General features: G+C 42.6%; 1 protein-coding gene across 1 annotated transcript in view; it reads left to right on the forward strand.

The window, feature by feature from the left end:
• The window catches only part of mlsl (malate synthase-like), a 149,644-nt gene that overhangs the window by 67,165 nt on the left and 59,475 nt on the right, over window positions 1-23,004 (forward strand). The window contains 2 exon segments of the mRNA XM_034180985.1: window positions 5,884-6,040; window positions 7,258-7,456. Of these exon segments, the coding sequence (XP_034036876.1) occupies window positions 5,884-6,040; window positions 7,258-7,456 (356 nt within the window).

Consider the following 23,004-nt stretch of genomic DNA (forward strand, 5'->3'; position numbering starts at 1 on the left):
TACTTTCTCTCTCTTTTTCATTATGTGTCAACTGAAATCAAGTTGAAACTACTCCAATATTTTATGACCAAAATGCCACCAATGGCTGCAGCTTTGAACACTGTTACAAACAGCCCCAGTCTCCCCTAACTGTTATAACTGGTCCGCTGTACCACAGCTTTGACCCCCTAAAACAAACAAACAAACAATCAAACATCACTCGTTCGTCTTATGTTAAATTTTCATCCTCATTTCCACACCAGGAGCAACATTGGGAGAGCTCGACATCAGCTCCCCTGAGCTGATGTGGATCCAAAAGCAAATCAGCAGCTGAAAACCACCGAGACATAACGGCCAGGAGGAGCAGCATCGTAAAGTCCCAAAGTTCAACTTACTCCAGCGAAACACACGGAGACAAAAAAATAAATATAATCCAAACATCAGTGGAGTTTCTGTTTTCGCCAAAAACAGCAGCACTTTGATAAATCCACGGGCGACCCAGTCCATTAAATTTGGCGATGCTGATTGGCCAAATATTTATTATTTCCCTTTGCAACAAACACAGTTGGTCATTTCACTGCACTTCAAGAGGCTGATGAGTTAGCGGCGGACAAGACAAGAAATGATACGTTCTGTGCTTCTGTCTGTGGAAATTCAGTGTTGAATGAGAGTCAGATGGTGGAAATGTTATTTTAATAATTTAGGCACAGGTTAAGTAAATCTGACATTGATAATACTTTTTAAAAATATATATTTTATCATTTTTCCTCTCCACATGTGGGAGAGCGGCGCCCCAGCGCCCCCTATGGGCCAGCCGCCACTGGTCGTTTTGATTATTCCATTAAATGTTTGTTTTCTTTTAGGTGTTCAGTTGTTGTGGGTGATTCTCTTGTGTTAAGGCCCAGTCCCACTGCGGAGGGGATTAATTACAGCATGAATTGAGTATACAAATGTTGGGCGTTTGTTGTCGTCCGCAACAAAAGTGGCCAAAAATGACAGATGTCTCAGTATGAATTACGGATATATCAATAATATATAGAGAATATATGACAAACAGTCACGGATGTATAACACATGTATTGAGCAAACGGATTGGACGCATTGTGATTATCACAGAGATATTACAGATGTATTGACAATGCATTGCGCACGTGTTGTGCGCATGCATGGCATCTGCATTGTGGTCATAAATGAAGTGCACTCGGGCCTTTCAGCATCACTATTCAATTGCTGGACTTGGACAAGTTGATTGAAGAAAACAAGCAGTGAACAGGGTTAGTGGTGACGTCAGCGGATCGCATCAGAGCGCAGCTCGTCTGAACGAAGGGAAATCTGTTATAAACACAGGAATAAATACTGTAACAGCTGCAGACAAGAAAGAAAAAAACTGTTTAATCAAGCCTTGACAATGTAAACAAGTCAAATAATTACCCTTTTAGACGGCTCAAAATGCTTTCTGCAGCTTGTTAGCCGTTAGGGCTGCAGCCTCCTCTGTGATTCAGGAAGTGATTAGAGCCGTTTTCAACGGTGAATTTCCAGAAAACATGATTAATCCACCACAAAATAATTATTTTATATACACAGCGTCCAGCACAGAGCGTGTGGCAGCCGGTAGAACAAAGAACGGCGTCCAGCTGTGAACACAGCGGGTGGGATCATCATGACACAGGTCGTGCTGCTGCGTGAAGCAAAACATGCTCGTGTCAGTGCGCCTTTATGTTGTTGGATGGCATTTTTGGGGATCCATAACTATATCTGTACGTTTCCACAGCTGGACTGGCACTGACTGGCAGGTATGTGGATGTCTGCCATGGTACTTTGGGTTTACGTGGAGTGTTTGTTGTGCATTCACAAATTGTCCACAAATCGGATGCAAAGCTGATGTAATACAAACACTTTATTCGTGGCCACTCTGTATGCAGTCGCTACATCTTATTTTAGTTTGTGATGTGGACATGATGGGCACGCAAAATATCTGTTTTACACACTGTCCCAGTCTGCTGCACAAATCCCCATCAGTTGCGGATATCAGTGGATAAGTAGTGAGTATGTATGGAGTATGTATTGAGTATGGATGGAGTATGCAGTGAACATGTATGGAGTATGTATTGAGTATGTATGGAGTATGTATTGAGTAAAGTAGTGAGGATGTATGGAGTATGTAGTGAGTATGTATGGAGTATGCAGTGAGCATGTATGGAGTATGTATTGAGTATGTCTGGAGTATGCAGTGAGTATGTATGGAGTATGTATTGAGTAAGTAGTGAGTATGTCTGGAGTATGCAGTGACTATGTATGGAATATGTAGTGAGTATGTATGGAGTATGTATTTAGCAAGTAGTGAGTATGTCTGGAGTATGCAGCGAGTATGTATGGAGTATGTATTGAGTATGTGTGGAGTATGTATTGAGTAAGTAGTGAGTATGTCTGGAGTATGCAGTGAGTATGTATGGAATATGTAGTGAGTATGTATGGAGTATGTATGGAATATGTAGTATGTATGGAGTATGTATTGAGTAAGTAGTGAGTATGTCTGGAGTATGCAGTGAGTATCTATGGAGTATGTATTGAGTAAGTAGTGAGTATGTCTGGAGTATGCATTGAGTATGTATGGAATATGTAGTGAGTATGTATGGAGTATGCAGCGAGTATGTATGGAGTATGTATTGAGTATGTATGGAGTATTTATTGAGTAAGTAGTGAGTATGTCTGGAGTATGCAGTGAGTATGTATGGAATATGTAGTGAGTATGTATGGAGTATGTATGGAATATGTAGTATGTATGGAGTATGTATTGAGTAAGTAGTGAGTATGTCTGGAGTATGCAGTGAGTATCTATGGAGTATGTATTGAGTAAGTAGTGAGTATGTCTGGAGTATGCATTGAGTATGTATGGAATATGTAGTGAGTATGTCTGGAGTATGCAGCGAGTATGTATGGAGTATGTATTGCGTATGTATGGAGTATGTATTGAGTAAGTAGTGAGTATGTCTGGAGTATGCAGTGAGTATGTATGGAATATGTAGTGAGTATGTATGGAGTATGTATGGAATATGTAGTATGTATGGAGTATGTATTGAGTAAGTAGTGAGTATGTCTGGAGTATGCAGTGAGTATCTATGGAGTATGTATTGAGTAAGTAGTGAGGATGTCTGGAGTATGCATTGAGTATGTATGGAATATGTAGTGAGTATGTATGGAGTATGTAAGGCGGATGTCATCCGCTGCCAAAATTTTGTGCAGCTCAAAAATCTTGGCAACGGAAAAATGTGCCTCTGCGGATAATTGCAGACGTGTGCGGTTGTCGGCCGACTCATACAAGCATGTTTCACGGATGTTGCGGACGTTTAGTGAATATGAACCAATTCTCTGCGCAATTCATATGCAAATCATCCTAAACGCCAGTGGGACCGGGCCTTTAGATTCTGTCTTGTGGATGCCTTGGTTTTACTGCGCCTGTGTGTTCATTTTAAGTTCTTCACGTTTTGATTGGCTTTGATTATTTGCACCTGATTTTCTTGAGTCTACGTATTTAAACCACACCTTGTGTGTCTTTCCTTGTGGGTCAGAGAGGTCTGCATTTATTCCCAGTCCAGTTTGTGAGTACTGCGTTCTGTTTATTTCTTCTGTAAAGAACTGTATTTTTGTTAGTATTTGGTATCCTGGTCCTTCACCAAGTTGTCTACACGGTTTTATTCGTTTCACTTTGAGCTCTAATAAATCATCTGGATCTTTAGACACACATCCTGCTGAGACAGTCTGTCCTAAATCTGTTTAGTTCCTGGTCACCAACCTGGACACACAGAGACACACAGAGACAGACAGACAGACACAAAGACAGACACACATACACAGAGACACACAGACACAAAGACAGACGCACATACACAGAGACACAGAGACAGACACACATACACAGAGACACAGACACACACACAAAGACAGACACAAAGGCAGACTTACAGAGACAGACACACACACAAAGACAGACACACATACAGAGACACACAGACAGACACACACACACACAGACAGACACACATACACAGAGAAGCACACTGACACAGACACACATACACAGAGACACACACACACAAAGACAGACAGACAGACACCAAGACAGACACACATACACAGAGACACAAAGACAGACACACATACACAGAGACACACACACAAAGACAGACAGACATACACAGAGACACACACACAAAGACAGACAGACAGACAGACACCAAGACAGACACACATACACACAGACACAAAGACAGACACACATACACAGAGACACACACACCAAGACAGACACACATACACAGAGACACACACACACAAAGACAGACACCAAGACAGACACACATACACACAGACAGACACACATACACAGAGACACACACACACACACACACACAAAGACAGACAGACAAACACCAAGACAGACACACATACACACAGACACAAAGACAGACACACATACACAGAGACACACACACACAATGACAGACAGACACCAAGACAGACACACATACACAGAGACACAAAGACTGACACACACACAAAGACAGACAGACACCAAGACAGACACACATACACACAGACACAAAGACAAACACACATACACAGAAACACACACACAAAGACAGACAGACACCAAGACAGACACACATACACACAGACACAAAGACACACACACATACACAGAGACACACACACACAAAGACAGACACACATACACAGAGACACACACACACACACAAAGACACACACACACAAAGACAGACACACATACACAGAGACACACACACACACACACAAAGACAGACAGACACCAAGACAGACACACATACACAAAGACATACACACAGACACAAAGACACACACACACATACACAGACACACAGACACACACACACAAAGACAGACACACAGACACACATACACAGAGACACACACACACAAAGACAGACAGACACCAAGACAGACACACATACACAAAGACACAGACACAAAGACAGACACACATACACAGAGACACACACACAAAGACAGACAGACACCAAGACAGACACACATACACAAAGACATACACACAGACACAAAGACACATACACAGAGACACAGAGACTCACAGACACAAAGACAGACACACATACACAGAGAAACACACAAAGACACACACACACACAAAGACAGACACACAGGCACACATACACATAGACACACACACACAAAGACAGACACACAGGCACACATACACAGAGACACACACACACACACACAAAGACAGACACACAGGCACACATACACAGAGACACACACACACAAAGACAGACAGACAGGCACACATACACAGAGACACACACACACAAAGACAGACAGACACCAAGACAGACACACATACACAGAGACACAAAGACACACACAGACACCAAGACAGACACACATACACACAGACACAAAGACACACACACACACACACACAAAGACAGACACACAGGCACACATACACAGAGACACACACACACACACACAAAGACAGGCACACAGGCACACATACACAGAGACACACACACACAAAGACAGACACACAGGCACACATACACAGAGACACACACACACAAAGACAGACAGACACCAAGACAGACACACATACACAGAGACACAAAGACACACACACATACACACACAGACACAAAAACAGACAGACACCGAGACAGACACACATACGCAGATATAGATATGGACATTAGCCATATATTCTATTTATTTATTTTTAAATATTAGTTATTTAGCAGGTTCACAGTATTTTTATAATCTGTAAAACACTTGAATCAGCACAGTACTGTAGTAGTAGTCGTGCAGTAATTTCTGTGTAGGTGGAATGACTCATTTGACTGTGTCCAGCTGGCTCTTCCACGAGGATCCATCAAGGCCACGGTGCTGATTGAAAACGTCCTCGCAGCCTTTGAGATGGAAGAGATTCTGTTTGAGTTACAAGAGCATTCAGCAGGACTCAACTGTGGAATCTGGGATTATTCTGCCTCCTTCATCAACAAATTTGGTGAGCTGTGGGATTCTTCTGCCTCAATCAATAAATTTGGTGATCTGTGGGATTATTCCGCGTCCTCTATTAATAAATTTGGAGAACTGTGGGATTGTTCTGCCTCAAACAATAAATTTGGTGATCTGTGGGATTATTCCGCTTCCTTCATTAATACATTTGGAGAACTCTGGGATTGTTCTGCCTCAATCAATAAATTTGGTGATCTGTGGGATTATTCCGCCTCCTCTATTAATAAATATGGTGAACTGTGGGATTGTTCTGCCTCAATCAATAAATTTGGTGATCTGTGGTATTATTCCGCCACCCCATTAATGGATTTGGTGAACTGTGGGATCATTCTGCCTCCTCCATTCATAGATTTGGTGATTTGTGGGATTATTGTGCATCCTCCGTTCATACATTTGGTGATCTGTGGGATTATTCTGCCTCCTCCATTCATACATTTTGTGATCTGTGGGATTATTCTACCTCCTCCATTCATAAATTTGGTGATCTGTGGGATTATTCTGCCTCCTCCATTCATAAATTTTGTGATCTGTGGGATTATTCTACCTCCTCCATTCATAAATTTGGTGATCTGTGGGATTATTCTGCCTCCTCCATTCATACATTTTGTGATCTGTGGGATTATTCTACCTCCTCCATTCATAAATTTTGTGATCTGTGGGATTATTCTACCTCCTCCATTCATAAATTTGGTGATCTGTGGGATTATTCTGCCACATCCTTCATTAAATTCCTATGAATTAACAGTTCAACTAAAAAGTATTCCCTGCATGCGTTGGTCACGTGTGAGTACTTATTTGAACCGAGATCATCCCGCTAATTCAGTCATATTTACCATTACGGCTAGGCTAAATCAGTACTCACAAAGCTCAAACATGTGCTTCACTGTCCTGACTCACAGCCGACAAACAGTGTCCAGGACTCGATGCAGTCATCACCCTTCACCAAGCTCACAAACTAAACTGCTCAACACACAGTCCGACCCCTTTATACCCAAACCCGCCTGACCTCAGGGTCTCCAGCTGCATGTCGGCATCACATCAATTAAATTCAGATTCAGTAAATTTCAATTCCAGACACTTGTCCGTCCCATTAAGTATCTTTTCTTGACACACATACAAGAAAAGTCACAGGGCTGCCGACTCGCTGTCGTTTACATGACATGCAGGCGTAAGCGTGCATGTGCAGCTTTGCTCTTTCTGTTCCAGGTCACCGACAGTCCTTCCTGCTGCCAGATCGCATTAAATATGTCAGTATGGAGCGGCATTTCCTGCAGAGCTACATGGACCTGCTGGTTCAGACGTGTCATCGGCGTGGAGCGCCGGCCACCGGAGGCATGGTGGCCCAGCTGCTGCCCCCAGATCCTCACAGTGACTCCTACAGGACGGTGTTGGCGAAAGTCACCAGGCAAGAACACCACATATCACATCCACAGCTTAGTGTTGATCTGAAAGGGTCTTTATTCTGATCTAAAGGGGGCGCTACAGGCATAAGGTCAGGAAGTCGTCACAAACCTGAGCCTGCTTTGGTTTGGATCTTACTTCAGCTGGGAAATGGAGGTGATCAGGGCCGGCTGTCACTGAAAACCCGTGTCACGTCAGCGCGTCACATTGCGGGTGATTGTTTTGAATGCGTGAGCGATGATGAGGAAGCAGGTCGCGTATGGTACCTTCTTCTTTCAGCAGAGTCTCAGTGAAGGGAAGCTGCTCAGTCCACTCCAGTGGGCCAGACACGCACACGTGTGGAAAAGTAGAACGACGTGTAGATTGATGAATGACTAATGAGAGAAATTACTGGGTTATTCACACAAATATTGTCCTCACTCAGTTTAATGTAGCTTCATGAAAATGATCAGTTTATAAGGTTTAGTTTTACAGTTTTGTGTTCTTTCAATGATGTCATCAGGACTGTCCTCCTTTCTTCAGAAGGTTCTGAAATGAATGAAACAACCTTGAAACATTTAAGTGGCAGCCATGATGCAAGCTGTTCTCTAAATGCTTCAGAACTCTAAATGCTTCAGTTTGAATCTGCCGTAGAGATTGGTACAAGTGTCAGGTCGAGGATACCAGCAACATCTGTGCTTTAATTGGGAAGGAAAGGTTTAATAACTTGACTTCACAGATGATAATGTGATCTTTGTGAAATCAATGGATATGCTGATTGCAGCACTTGAGAAGCTGAGTGAGGAACCACAGTGTCTGGGTTTGAGAATGTCCTTGATCCATACAAAGATCTAGGCTTTTAGTGACTTCCTGGACTTGAACATCAGAAAAGTGTCTGTATGTGGTGAAAGTATTGAATTTGTAGAGACCTTCACTGATCTCAGCAGTAATGTTCATGTCTCAACTTATGGAACTCAACGTGTAAAGTTGAGTTCAACATCCAAAACTTGTAAGAGCTCTTTATGTTAAAGAGAGGTGGCGAGTGGACATAACTAAACGCAGCTGCATGTTTTAGAGTGTACTTGTAGTAGTCTACAATGTCCACCTCCGTTCCACTGATGGTAACTAGGTCTTCCATCTTCTTAAGTCCACCATCATCTTGCAATGCAAGTGGTTGAGTCCACACCACTCCACAAACCTATCCACCACACTCCTCTACTCAGCCTCCTGGTCTCCGCTGATGCAGCCCACAATGGCAGAGTCATCCATAAACGTCTGCAGGTGGCAGAACTGTGACCAGAACCTGAAGTCTGAGGTGTAGAGTGTGAACAGAAAGGGAGACAGGACCATCCCCTGTGGTGCCCCCGTGTTGCTCTTTCACATTCCACTTTTCACCATATCTCCTTGTCTTCCTTCCACTATCCTGATGTCACACCCAGTACATTCCTGTCTTCTTCCTTCAGCTTCCTCCATCTCATCCTTTGTTGAGCTCTCACTCTCTTCTTCTTCTTCAGCTCTAAACTCATCCTACAAACCACCCTCCTATGCTGTCTAGCTGCACTCCTGTCACCACCTTACAGTCTCTATATTCTTTTAGTTTGCATCTCCTACAAAGAATGTAGTCCATCTGTGTAGACCTTCCTTCACTCTAATATGTCACCCTGTGCTCCTCCCCTTTTCTTAAAGTAGGTATTCACCACAGCCATTTCCATCCTTTTTTTCTAAATCAGCTACCATCTGCCCTTCCACATTCCTATCCTTGATACCATATCTACCCATTACTTCCTCATCACCTTTGTTCCCTTTGCCAACATGTCCAGTATAGTCCGCTCATATCACCACTCTCTCATGCTTGGACACACTCTCCACCACCTCATCTAACTCACTACAGGCATCTTCTTTTTCCATCATCTCACAACCTACCTGTGGGGCATATGCACTGATGATATTCATCATCACCCCTTCAATTTCCAACTTTACACTCATCACCCTGTCAGACACTTGCTTAACCTTCAACACACTCTTAACATACTTGTCCTTTAAAATGACCCCAACACTATTTCTCTTCCTGTCCTCACATACAATAACTTGAACCCACCTATGTTCCTGCTCTTACTTCCCTTCCCTTGTCTTTCTCCTCTCCATCATGTCAGCCAGCTCTCTCCCTTTTCCAGTCATACTGCCAACATTCAAAGTCCCGACTCTCACTTCCACCCTTCTACCTTTCGTCATCTCTCGATGCCTCTGGACATGTTCTCTGCCTCTTCTTCTTCTTGTTCTTCCTCTTCTTCTTTTCTCTGACTTTGTAAGTAATGTGTATCTTTATATTTTTAATCTACATGCTGAAGAATATACACAGTAAGGGAACTCACAGAGGTGATATGCTGACATGAACGCAATCACAAGATTTCAAGGGAGGTGTGAAGAATTTGTTGGATTCAGCCTGGATTCAGTACCACTCCCATGAAAAAAACCCCACTATGTTTAAAGTTAATTCTGGTTTTACTCACTTGATGAGCTGGGATATCTTCACTCACTCACTCATCTTCAACCGCTTACTCCATTTAAGGGTCGCGGGGAGCTGGAGCCTATCCCAGCACTCATAGGGCGTGAGGTGAGGTGGACCCTGGACAGGACGGCAGTCTGTTGCAGGGTCACATAGAGACAAACAAAAACATTCAACCCTACAGACAATCTAAAGTTTCCAGTCCACCTAACCTGCATGTCTTTGGATGTGGGAGGAAGCCGGAGCACCCTAAGGGAACCCACACAAACACGGGGAGAACATGCAAACTCCACACAGAACGACCACAGGTGGGAATCAAACCTATGACCTTCTTGCTGTGAGGCAACAGCGCTCATGACTAATCCACCATGCTGCCACTAGGATATCTTGTATAAATGTATTTATTATTAGCCATCTGATTTGTTCCTAACACTCTATTGTTAATCATCATCACCTTACGCGTAGCCACGGGTGGGCCTGGGCCCGCCCACTTGTCAGCCAGGCCCGCCCCATCCAATGAGAAGGCTGAGTCAACACTCGACAGTCACCTGTTGTTGCCTCATTGTATTCCTATGATATGGTATTGCATTAGCACTGAACAACAATTAATACATTTTGTCAAAAAAATCTGGTTCATCTTCTGTGATTTTTATTAATTCATTTTCAGAGTACAGTGGTCCCTCGCTATAACACGGTTCAGCTTTCGCGGCCTCGCAGATTTTTTTAGAGCAATTTTGCATGCTTTTTTTTACGGCGCATTGTGTTCTGCGTCCTTATCAGGCAGGCCGGTCGCGGCACCGGTTTGCATCACAGTGATTGCTCTCACTGCCTCCGATGCGCTTTCTGAAGGCTCAGTAAACGCTGCAGCGGGCCACACCTCCTCCTGTCTGCTGTGCGGAATTGTGCCAAATCTGGCAACAGGTCCAGAGACTACGCTCGCTGTTTTGATCCGGATGTTGACTGCAGCTGCAGAGCTCCGTGGCCACCGAGAGAGGACTTGGATTCTTTGCGGGTCCCGCATCCGTACCTCTGGAGGCAGTGAGCGAAGGAAGAGCACACAAATTGTGTTCTGTGTGTGTCTGTTTATAATCTTCTTGCACAGAAGAAAAAAGAGAGTGTTTACACAGGAGAGAAAAGTGAGAAAATGTTAATGCCTGTTTGAGAAAAGTGTATAAAGTGTGTAGTGAGGGGTTTTACAGCCTTAAAACATCTATAATAATTGTAAAAAATAGCGCTGACTACTTCGCCGGATTTTGTTTATCGCGGGTTATTTTTGAACGTAACTCCGGCGATAAACGAGGGAGCACATTTTTCCTCAAATAAATAGTCTTCTGCGGGCCCTCATCACAATACCAATAACAACATGCACCGTCGAACGGCTGTTTTCTACTGTTAATCAGATAAAAACGTCCACCAGAACATCCATGTTGACTCAGACTGAATGCAGTCTCTGTGCTTTCCCTTGAAAGAGAACTGACTGAATCATTGGACTATGATGACGTGATAAGAGAGAGAGTTCAACAAAAAACCCGTCGTCTCCTGCTGTAGCATTAAAAGGATTCATCAAATGTAAGTGTGAGACCATTAATTACTTTTTACTTCTAAATAGGCACAGACGCTGTGTGCACAGTTACACAGACGCAAGCACGCCATGGACAATGCAAGCAGCAACGCAAAGCTTAGTCATGTAAAGTCCTTTAAAATAAAAATTAAAAATATATCCGCAACATGAAAACAGGTTGGCTCGGCGGCCAAATTAAAAACCATCAGAACGGACACCAACATGATTCGTGGCAGTTGCAATATAATATTAACAGTTGGCTGAGATGTGTTCATCATTAAACTTGGAATTCATTTTTGAAACAATGCCTTATTTAAATACTTATTGACGTTTTGGGTTTAGGCCCAGCCAAGTAGGCTACCAGACTTGCACTGAATGTGTGTGTGTGTGTGTGTGTGTGTGGCGCTGCACTGCAGCTTGCATTATCCATGAAGAGTACTTGTGTCTGACGTGTTGCGTCTGTGTGCTCACTTTGCCAGTGCTGTAGGCTAAGTTATAACGTTGCTTCCGATGTCCAAACGAGACATACTTTTTCAAACGGTGTATTATAATATCTACACCTTACCTACAACCCCAAAGGTTGGGCCCATCTGATTTTTTCTGGGCCCACCCATTTTATGATTTCTGCCTACGCCCCTGATCATCACTCTCTGTATCATTATCAATATCACGATCATCATTTTCATCATCATCTATGTCACGATCATCATTTTCACCATCATCAACATTACCATTAACACCAGCACTACCACCATTATAATCATCAATATCAACATCATTATCAATATCACCATCATCACCATCTATATTATCGTCATCATTACCATCAATATTACCATCATCATTATCAATACCATGATTATCATTATAATATTAATCACAATCACCATCATCAATATCCCATCATCACCATCTGTATCATCATGATCAAAATCACATCATCATTATCATCACCACCATCATCGTCATCATGAATATCATGATCGTCATTTCATCATCATCAGTATCAACATTATCATCATAACCTTAATCAGAGTCACCACCATCAAAACCAGAACTATCATCATCATCATCAAGATTACCATCATCATTATAATCAATAATGCCACCATCAATGGCATGTTTATCATCATCATAACCTTAATCACAATCGCCACCATCAATATCATTATCATCATCATCAATATCACAATCATCAATTTTATCACCATCAATATCACCATTATCATCACAACTTTAATCACAGTCACCATCATCAACTTCATCACCATCATCATTGTAGCCTTAATCACAGTCACCATCATCATTACCACCATCAATATCAATATCATTATTGTTATCATTATCGTTTAGCTTTTCTGTATGTAAATCCCATTTCCTTTAGGCGGTTTCTTACAGTTCGGTCACAGACGTTGAGTCCAGTTTCCTCCCATTCGTTCCTCATTTGTTTTGTTGTGCATTTTCGATTTTTGAGACATATTGCTTTAGGTTTTCTGTCTTGACGCTTTGATGTCTTCCTTGGTCTACCAGTATGTTTGCCTTTAACAACCTTCCCATGTTGTTTGTATTTGGTCCAGAGTTTAGACACAGCTGACTGTGAACAATCAACATCTTTTGCAACATTGCGTGATGATTTACCCTCTTTTAAGAGTTTGATAATCCTCTCCTTTGTTTCAATTGACATCTCTCGTGTTGGAGCCATGATTCATGTCAGTCCACTTGGTGCAACAGCTCTCCAAGGTGTGATCACTCCTTTTTAGATGCAGACTAACGAGCAGATCTGATTTGATGCAGGTGTTAGTTTTGGGGATGAAAATTCACAGGGTGATTCCATAATTGATTCCATATTTTTTTTCCCTCTGCTTGATCTAAAAAAGTAACCGTTACTGACTGCCACAATTATGTTTCCTGATTTCTTATAGTGTTTCTTAAAGCCAGAAAGTTGCCATTTGAAATGACTTTAGTTTTGTGTCATGTCTGTGAGCTGCTTTTTTTCTACAAAATTAAACAACAGAATGAACATCCTCAGAGGCCGGTGATTCCATAATTTTTGCCAGGGGTTGTACTATGATCATCATTAATATCACCGTCATTATCATTGTCATCATCATCATAAATTTAATCACAGCATCAACATCACCATCATCATCATTGTCATCATCATAAACCTAATCACAATCACGATCATCATCACCACCAGCAACATCACCATCATGATATCATCAATATTATGGTTATCATTCTCATCACCATCATCACAATCAATAGAATCATCAACATCACCATTAACATCAACATCATCATTATCAGTATCACCATCATAACCATCATTTTCATAATTACTGTCACAATCACTATCATCGTCATCACCATCACTATCTTTGCATCATCAATATCATATGATTATCATCACCGCAACATGGTGACTTAGTGGTTAGCACTGTTGCCTCACAGCAAGAAGGCCATGGGGTCGATTCTCACCTGTGACCTTTCTGTGTGGAGTTTGCATGTTCTCCCCGTGTTTGCATGAGGTTCCTCTGGGTGCTCCGGTTACTTCCCGCATTTAAAGATATGCTGGTTAGGTGAAGTGGAAACTTTATAATTACACAGGTGTCCCTTGCAAAAGAGAACTCGATCTCAATGGGACTAACCAGGTAAAATAAAGATTAAATTAAATCAGTATCACAATCATCATTATTGTCATCAATATGCCACCAGAGACTCAACCACCAGACAAATTGATTGACTAATATCACGATCATCATTAAATGGACTGCATTTATATGGCACTTTTCCATCTCCATCAGATGCTCAAAGTGCTTTACAAATAATGCCTCACATTCACCCCGATGTGAGGGTGCTGCCATACAAGGCACTTACTACACATCGGGAGAAACTAGGGGATTAAATATCACCTTCATCATCATAACCTTAATCGCTCACAATCATCATGATTATCATCATAAAAATGAACATCATCACCATCATCATCATCAGTATCACGATCATCATTACCATCATTATCATCAATATAACATCATCATAGCCTTAATCAGTCACCATCATCAGTATCACCATCATCATCATTATGAACACAATCATCAATATCACCATCATTATTATCATCAGCATCAATATCATGATTATCATCATCATGAATATCACCATCATCATCATCAATACCATGATCATCATCATCATAACCTTAATCACAGCCACCATCAACATTACCATCATCATCATTGTCGTCATCATCATCATAAACTTAATCACAATCACCATCATCATCACCACCAGGAACATCACTGTCATCATTATCATCAGTATCACGATCATCATGATTATCATCAATATTATGATTGTCATCATTATCATCATCATTATCAACACAATCATCAATATCACCATCAACACAATCATCAACTTCACCATTAACATCAACATTATCAATATCAACATCATCATTTTCATCATTATTAATATTACCATCAATATCAATATCATGGTAATCATTATCATCAATATCACCATCATAATCACAACCTTAATCACAGTCACCATCATCAATATCACCATCATCACCATTATCATCAATATCGCCATCATTATCACCATGATGAGCATCAATATCACCATCATCACCATTACCATTAACACCAGCAGTATCATTGTCAGAACCTTAATCAGTCACCATCATCAATATCACCATCATCATCACCATTATCATCATCATCAATATCACCATCATCACCATTATCCTCAGTATCATTGTGAGAACCTTAATCAGTCACCATCATCAATATCATAATCACCATTATCATCAGTATCACCATCATTATCACCATGATGATCATCAATATGACCATCATCACCATCAGTATCACCATTATCATCATCAATATCACATCGTCATAATAATCATCATAACCTTAATCACATTCACCATCATCAATATCAGCATCAATATAATCATCATCACCATTAATATAATCATCGTCATCATTGATATTATCATTACCGTTATCACCAATACCACGATCATCATCACCATCAAAATCACCGTTATCACAATCATCAGTATCATCAATATCCCACATCATCATTGTTCATGATCACCATCATCATATCCTTCAGATTATGAAGGTTATGAGTTTTCTAATTGGCTATTGGTTCAGACACATCACATGATATAAAGCTGCACTCTGATTGGCTATCCTGTCTCAGCTCTGCTCTCACAACTAGCAGTAGTGTTTACAGTACATCCGGAACGTAGTCACAGTGCTTCACTTTTTCCACATTGTGTTATGTTGCAGCCTTATTTCAAAATAGAGTGAATTCATCTTCCCTTCCAAATTCTACTCACAACACCCTGTAATGAAAACATGAAAAAAAGGTGTTGGATTTTTTGCAAATTTATTAAAAATAAAAACCTAAAAGCACGTGTACACAAGTATTCACACCCTTTGCTCAATATTTGCACCTTTGTCAGAGGTGGAACCCCCCCCCCCCCCCGGCTTCAGAAAGTAAAAGACCAACCTAATAAACCACTCTCACTCACTCATCTTCACCCACTTAGTCCAATTAAGTGTTGCGGGGAGCTGGTGTTTATCCCAGTAGTCATGGAGTGTGAGGCGGGGTTCCCCCTGGACAGGATGCCAGTCTGTCGCAGAGCCACATATAGACAAACAAACACATTCACACCCGCACACACATCTACGGACAATATAAAGTTTCTAGTCCACCTAACCTGAGTGTCTTTGGATGTGGGAGGAAGCCGGAGCATCCGGACAGAACCCACACAAACACGGCGTTAACATGCAAACTCCACACAGAAAAGCCACAGGTGGGAATCGAACCCATGACCTTCTCGCTGTGAGGCAACAGTGCCGACCACTAAACCACTGTGCTGCCCACCTGATAAACCAGCTGAATGTAATTAGTTCAGATTTTCAGGCAGGTGGATGAACTAATTACACTATGTAACAACTTTTTATTTTTGTTTTGTTCCTGGGTACACAGTGTGTTTTCCTAACCTGTTATGCTTTAAATAAATAGAAAATAGCTGTAATTCCACAGAAACTTTGCTTCTGTGATCAGGACAATGATATTTTGAAATTTGTCTGTTTTCAAGAATATTCTCGATTCGCCTTCACTACTACTGAGTAGTCTTCTAGAATATTCTTTAACTGCTAGAACTGTCCAGAATTTTCTAGAAGTTTCCAGAATTATCTAGAAATTTCAAGAAACTTTTAGAACATTAAAAAAAAATAAAATCAAAGTTTGTGCTGAATGTAGTCATTTTTCCATAGACTTTAGACATAAGCAGTTGAAATATAACACTTAGAAGCCAGGAACAAAAACTGTGTTACATAGTGTTATTGAGATCACCTATTTTAGATGCACAGGTAGAAACAACACATGGTGGGGCTTTTACTTTCTGAAGCCGGCGTTTTCCACCTCTGACCTTTGGAAGTAATTACAGCATCAAGTCTTCTTGAATATGATTTTCAGATCTCTCCAGAGATGTTCAATCAGATTCAGGTCTGGACTCTGGCTGGGCCACTCAAGGACATTCACAGAGTTGTCCTGAAGCCACTCCTTTGACATCTTGGCTGTGTGTTTGGGGTCATTGTCCTGCTGAAAGATGAACCGTCGCCCTAGTCTGAGGTCAATAGCGCTCTGGAGCAGGTTTTCATCCAGGATGTCTCTGTACATTGCTGAATTCATCTTTCCCTCAATCCTGACTAGTCTCCCAGTTCCTGCTGCTGAAAAACATCCCCACAGCATGATGGTGCCACCACCATGTTTCACTGTAGGGATCAGGGCCGTATATAGGAATGTGAAAGGAGGGGGTTCAAATCCTTGAGTTGGGGGTCCAGTGGGCCACAGGGCCCCCGGTGGGGTCGAGGGGAAACTCCCTTGTGCGGGGCTCGAAGCAGAAGCTTTTTGAGGATTTCGAGGGGTAAAAAGCTACATAAATTTCATTTGAAACCCAAAATGTATCATTTTAGGAAATACATTTTTATATACAAATAGTCCTTGCTTTGGATTGGATCAGTTGCCATAAGAACCACCCAGGAAGAACCAAGATAACATTAATGCAAACTTTATACCTGCCTTTAAACTCACGCATGCGCACGAAGGTTCAAGCTTGGCTGATGCAAGCGCACATGATTCAAATCCATATACTTTTTGCAAAAAATAAAAAGGTCGGATAGTTTTCTAACAGACCTCACATTTAGCGGTATTAATATTCGCGTTTACATTATGAATATGTACATATATGTACGTTATGTATTAAAATAGCGGTATTTCATTTGGCGACCTTGTTTAACTCGCGAAATTCGCATAATAAATCCCACGCGAATATTTGCACCTTTACAGTATTTGCAACAGGAAGGAGAAGCTCCCTTTAAAAAATTCTCAACCCCCATAGGAAAAGTTTATCTAGCAGTTTCCCCTTTCATCACTTAAGGGATTACTCTGGCAGAGGAAATTGAAACTTGAGGGTGTGTGATAATAGCTGTGTAACAGTTAGTGTTTGTTGCTTATTATCAGTGAAAAGAAAATACATAACGTTGATATCCAGATCAGAAAAAAATCAGCAGAAAAAAATCAGCAGAATTCTCAGGGGGGGTTCGGTTGAACCCCCTGAACCCCCTCTATATACGGGCATGGGGATGGTGCCTGGTTTCCTACAAACTTGACATTTGGCATTCACACTAAAGAGTTCAATCTTTGTCTCATTAGACCAGTGAATTTTGTTTCTCCTGGTCTGAGAGTCCTTCAGGTGCCTTCTGTTAAACTCCAGGTTGGCTGCCATGTGCCTTTTACTAAGGAGTGGCTTCTGTCTGGCCACACTACCAAACAGGCCTGATTGGTGGATTACTGCAGAGATGGTTGTCCTTCTGGAGGGTTCTCATCTCTCCACAGAGGAATGCTGGAGCTCTGACAGAGTGACCATTGGGTTCTTGGTCACCTCCCTGACTAAGGCCCTTCTCCCCCGATCGCTCAGTTCAGACGGGCGGCCAGCTCTAGGAAGAGTCCTGGTGGATCTGAACTTCTTCCATTCACAGATGATGGAGGCCATTGTGCTCATTGAGACCTTTAAAGCAGCAGAAATGTTTCTGTACTTTTCCCCAGATTTATGCCTCCAGACAATTCTGAGGGGTCTACAGACAATTCCTTTGACTTCATGCTTGATTTGTGCTCTGACATGTTCTGTCAACTGTGGGACCTTATATGTAGACAGGTGTGTGTCTTTCCAAATAATGTCCAATCAACTGAATTTACCCCAGGTGGACTCCAATTAAACTGTAGAAACATCTCAATGATGGTCAGTGGAAAAAGAATGCACTTGAGCTCAATTTTGAGCTTCATGGCAAAGAATATGAATACTTATGTATGTACATGTCATTTTGAGATAATTTGTGTTGAAGCTTGTGGAAAAATGACTTTCATTCATTTTGGAATAAGGCTGTAACATAAACAAATGTGGACAAACTGAGGTGCTGTGAATAGTTTCTCAATGTTCTGTGTATTTGGATTACATCGTATTTTCATGTTCTAAAATATCATCTGTGTCACCGGGCCAGACAGCACTGAAATCTAATGAGCCATGCATCCATCCATCCATTTTCTTCCGCTTTATCCAGAGTCGGGTCGCGGGGGCAGCAGCTCAAGCAAAGCCGCCCAGACCTCCCGATCCACACACACCTCCTCCAGCTCCTCCGGGGGAACCCCAAGGTGTTCCCAAGCCAGCCGAGAGATGTAGTCCCTCCAGCGTGTCCTGGGTCTTCCCCTGGGCCTCCTCCCAGTGGGACGTGCCCGGAACACCTCTCCAGCGAGGTGTCCAGGGGGCATCCGGAAAAGATGCCCGAGCCACATCAACTGACTCTTTTCAACGTGGAGGAGCAGCGGCTCGACTCCAAGCTCCTCCCAAGTGACCGAGCTCCTCACCCTATCTCTAAGGGAGCACCCAGCCACCCTGCGGAGGAAACTCATCTCGGCCGCTTGTACTCGCGATCTCGTTCTTTCGGTCATGAGCCAAATCTCATGACCATAGGTGAGGATCGGAACGTAGATCGATCGGTAAATCGAGAGCTTTGCCCCCCTACTCAGCTCTCTCTTTACCACGACGGTCCGATACAGCGACCGCATCACTGCAGATGCTGCACCGATCCGTCTATTGATCTCATGCTCCATCCGTCCCTCACTCGTGAACAAGACCCCGAGATACTTAAACTCCTCCACTTGAGGCAAGGACACTCCACCGAGTGGCATCTGTTGTCGGGGGCTTTGTGCTCCCTGTAGGGTCTCCCAAGGCAAACAGGTCCTAGGTGACGGGTCAGACTAAGGGCAGTTCAGAACCTCCATGACCAGTAAAAGATCAAGGACCGTGACGTAGCCCGGTATGGCGGAGCCGGGGTCCCACCCTGGAGCCAGGCCTGGGGTTGGGGCTCGCGCGCGAGCGCCTGGTGGTTGGGCCTTAGCCCATGGGGCCCGGCCTGACTCAGACCGAAAGAGTGACGTGGGCCCGCCCTCCTGTGGGTTCACCACCTGCAGAGGGGGCCATGGGGGTCGGGTGCAGAGAGGATTGGGTGGCGGTCGAGGGCGGGTGGCCCGGCGGCCCAGTCCATGCTCACAGCCCCTGGCTGTTGGGACGTGGAAATCTAATGAGCCTTTTCATGAAAATGATGCTTTAACGCTGCCCAGGAATATGATGCTCAGAATTTGTAGCCTCACCAGATGGAGCAGACAATTCATAATGAAGCACTTTATGGCACCGCTCTGTACCTCTCTGGCTTGCCTTTTATTTTCATGAACCAATAATACCATTATGTCACGGTTAGCGCGCTCTGCCTCCAGCGAAATGAAGCAATGCTTCAGAAGAGTCAGACTCAGCTAATGCTGTTGTGGTTTGCACCTGTTAGTGCCCCTTTAAGTGTTTATTTGCAGTGGTTTTGTGTGATGTTCTCGTGTCCTGTTTCATTTTTCTGTTGCACTCCCTCACTAGTTTGAGTTATGTACTTCATTCTGGTCATTCTTTAGTTTTCAGTGTGATTTTGTGAATTGCTTCTTATTATCTCACTGTTTTCTGCAGTCACCTTATGTACACCTTTTCTGTATGTTTCATTATGTTCCACTCACCTGCAGATTCTGTTCAGTTCTGTTCACCTTTTGCTGTTAGTTGTCACATGACCTTTGACCCCATCACACACGGCTGTCCATTTTGTTCAGTCAGCTCCTCCTGTGCACTTGCTCCTCCTCCTTCCCCTGATTCAACACACCTGTTCCTTCTTTACTTTGGTTATTTAAGCTCTTCCTTGGTTGTCAGTCGGTGCTGGTTCATTGCATATTTATCCTGTGAAAACTCCTCGCCCGGTTTCCTGTATAATCTCATGTGTTAATGTTCCTTGTGTTTACCCCAGTCTTTGTCATTTTGGTCCTAGTTTTTTTTATTGTTTCACTTTGCAGTCTCTGCTGTTTTTTGCTGCACTGTATTAATGGGATTTTTTGGGGCTGTTAAACGCCTTTGTACTTTTTGGAATTTTGTCACAATAGCTCACTTTGGTTGATATGGTCCCTCGTGTCCACACTGCCTGCATTTTGAATTTCAATTGAACTCCGCTATCAACCGTAACAAATGCACACTGCAGCTACTGCAAATCAGTTTGTGCTGCAGCGGCAGACTTGACAGAGAGAAAATACAAACTGAGGGAAATCTGTCTGTAAACGGAGTTGTTGCACACACAATTCTTACATAAGCAGCTCTTTTTGAATCGGCGGAGTCCGATAATGTCATTGGATTTGCCGACACCGATGCTGTTGACAAGTCTTGAACCTTCAGTCCAAGTCAAGTCTCAGATCTTTGAAGTCAAGTCGCAGTTCAAATCTGAGATCACTGTTTGTGTGACTTAACTGCTACTTGAGTCTCAAATTTGAGTCCCCATGTTTACTTCCAAAGGCGTGGAGCTTTGGGAAACTGGGACCTTTAAATTAACCACAGGATTGAGTGACGGTGTGTTTGTGGCCCTGTGATATACTGGCGACTTCTCCAGGGTGAACGTTGCCTCACACCCTGTGATTGCTGGGATAGGCTCCAGCCCCACAGTGACCCTTGACTGGAGTAAGTGGGTATAGAAAAAAAAAATAAATGAATGTTGGTTTAAGGTGACAAACTTCACATTGTGGTGTTTTCTGTGTTAAAGAACACTAGCATGTTGCCCGTGGGGATCACGGGCTCTAGATTGGGCAGTGTTTATAAAATAGGTAGCTGACATTTTTCAAGTGTTGTAATAAATTAATCAATGAGTTGGAATGGAGTGTGAATCCAAAGTGTTTTTTTGAGCCTTAGACCTCAGCAAAAGGAACTCAACCCTTTTATTTCCTGTTTAATAATGTAATTTTTACTGTCTTAATGTATTGATAAATTGTTTAGGTTGTTGTTATCATATACACGCTATTATTATTATTTATTCTATTTTGTCATTTGATTTTTAAATGGACCACAATGGAGATAAGTGTTTTCACTTTCTTGTGTCATCCATGTATTTTTAATGTACGAGGTCTGTCCATAAAGTATAGGTCCTTTTTATTTTTTTCAAAAACTATATGGATTTCATTCATATGTTTTTACGTCAGACATGCTTGAACCCTCGTTGCGCATGCGTGAGTTTTTCCACGCCTGTCGGTGATGTCATTCGCCTGTGAGCACTCCTTGTGGGAGGAGTCGTTCAGCCTCTCGTCGGAATTCCTTTGTCTGAGAAGTTGCTGAGAGACTGGCGTTTTGTTTGATCAAAATTTTTTCTAAACCTGTGAGACACATCGAAGTGGACACGGTTCGAAAAATTAAGCTGGTTTTCAGTGAAAATTTTAACAGCTGATGAGAGATTTTGAGGTGATACTGTCGCTTTAAGGACTTCCCACGGTGCGAGACGTCGTGCAGCGCTCTCAGGCGCCGTCGTCAGCCTTTTTCAAGCTGAAAACCTCCACATTTCAGGCTCTATTGATCCAGGACGTCGGGAGAGAACAGAGAAGTTTCAGAAGAAGTCGGTTTCAGCATTTTATCCGGATATTCCACTGTTAAAGGAGATTTTTTTAATGAAAGACGTGCGGGCAGATTGCAGCGTCGGCTCGCAGCCGCTGCGACGCTCCGCCACAGGAAAAACACCTCTGTTGGAAGCCTTAAGGACAAGTTGGAACATGTCCAGCTGTTAAACAATTTCTCATATACTCAAAAGCCGCCTGGATTTTACAAATGGTTATCAACACGGAGGTGTTTTTCCTGTGCCGCCGCACCGCGCCGGCTGCGTCCCGACGCGCGGACCCGTCTGCACGTCTTTCATTAAAAAAATCTCCTTTAACAGTGGAATATTCGGATAAAATGCTGAAACCGACTTCTTCTGAAACTTCTCTTTCTCTCACGACGTCCTGGATCAATAGAGCCTGAAATGTGGAGGTTTTCAGCTTGAAACAGCCTGACGACGGCGCTCCGTGGGAAGTC

The sequence above is a fragment of the Thalassophryne amazonica genome, chromosome 11 (genome assembly GCF_902500255.1).
Source record: "Thalassophryne amazonica chromosome 11, fThaAma1.1, whole genome shotgun sequence".
Lineage (NCBI taxonomy): Eukaryota > Metazoa > Chordata > Actinopteri > Batrachoidiformes > Batrachoididae > Thalassophryne > Thalassophryne amazonica.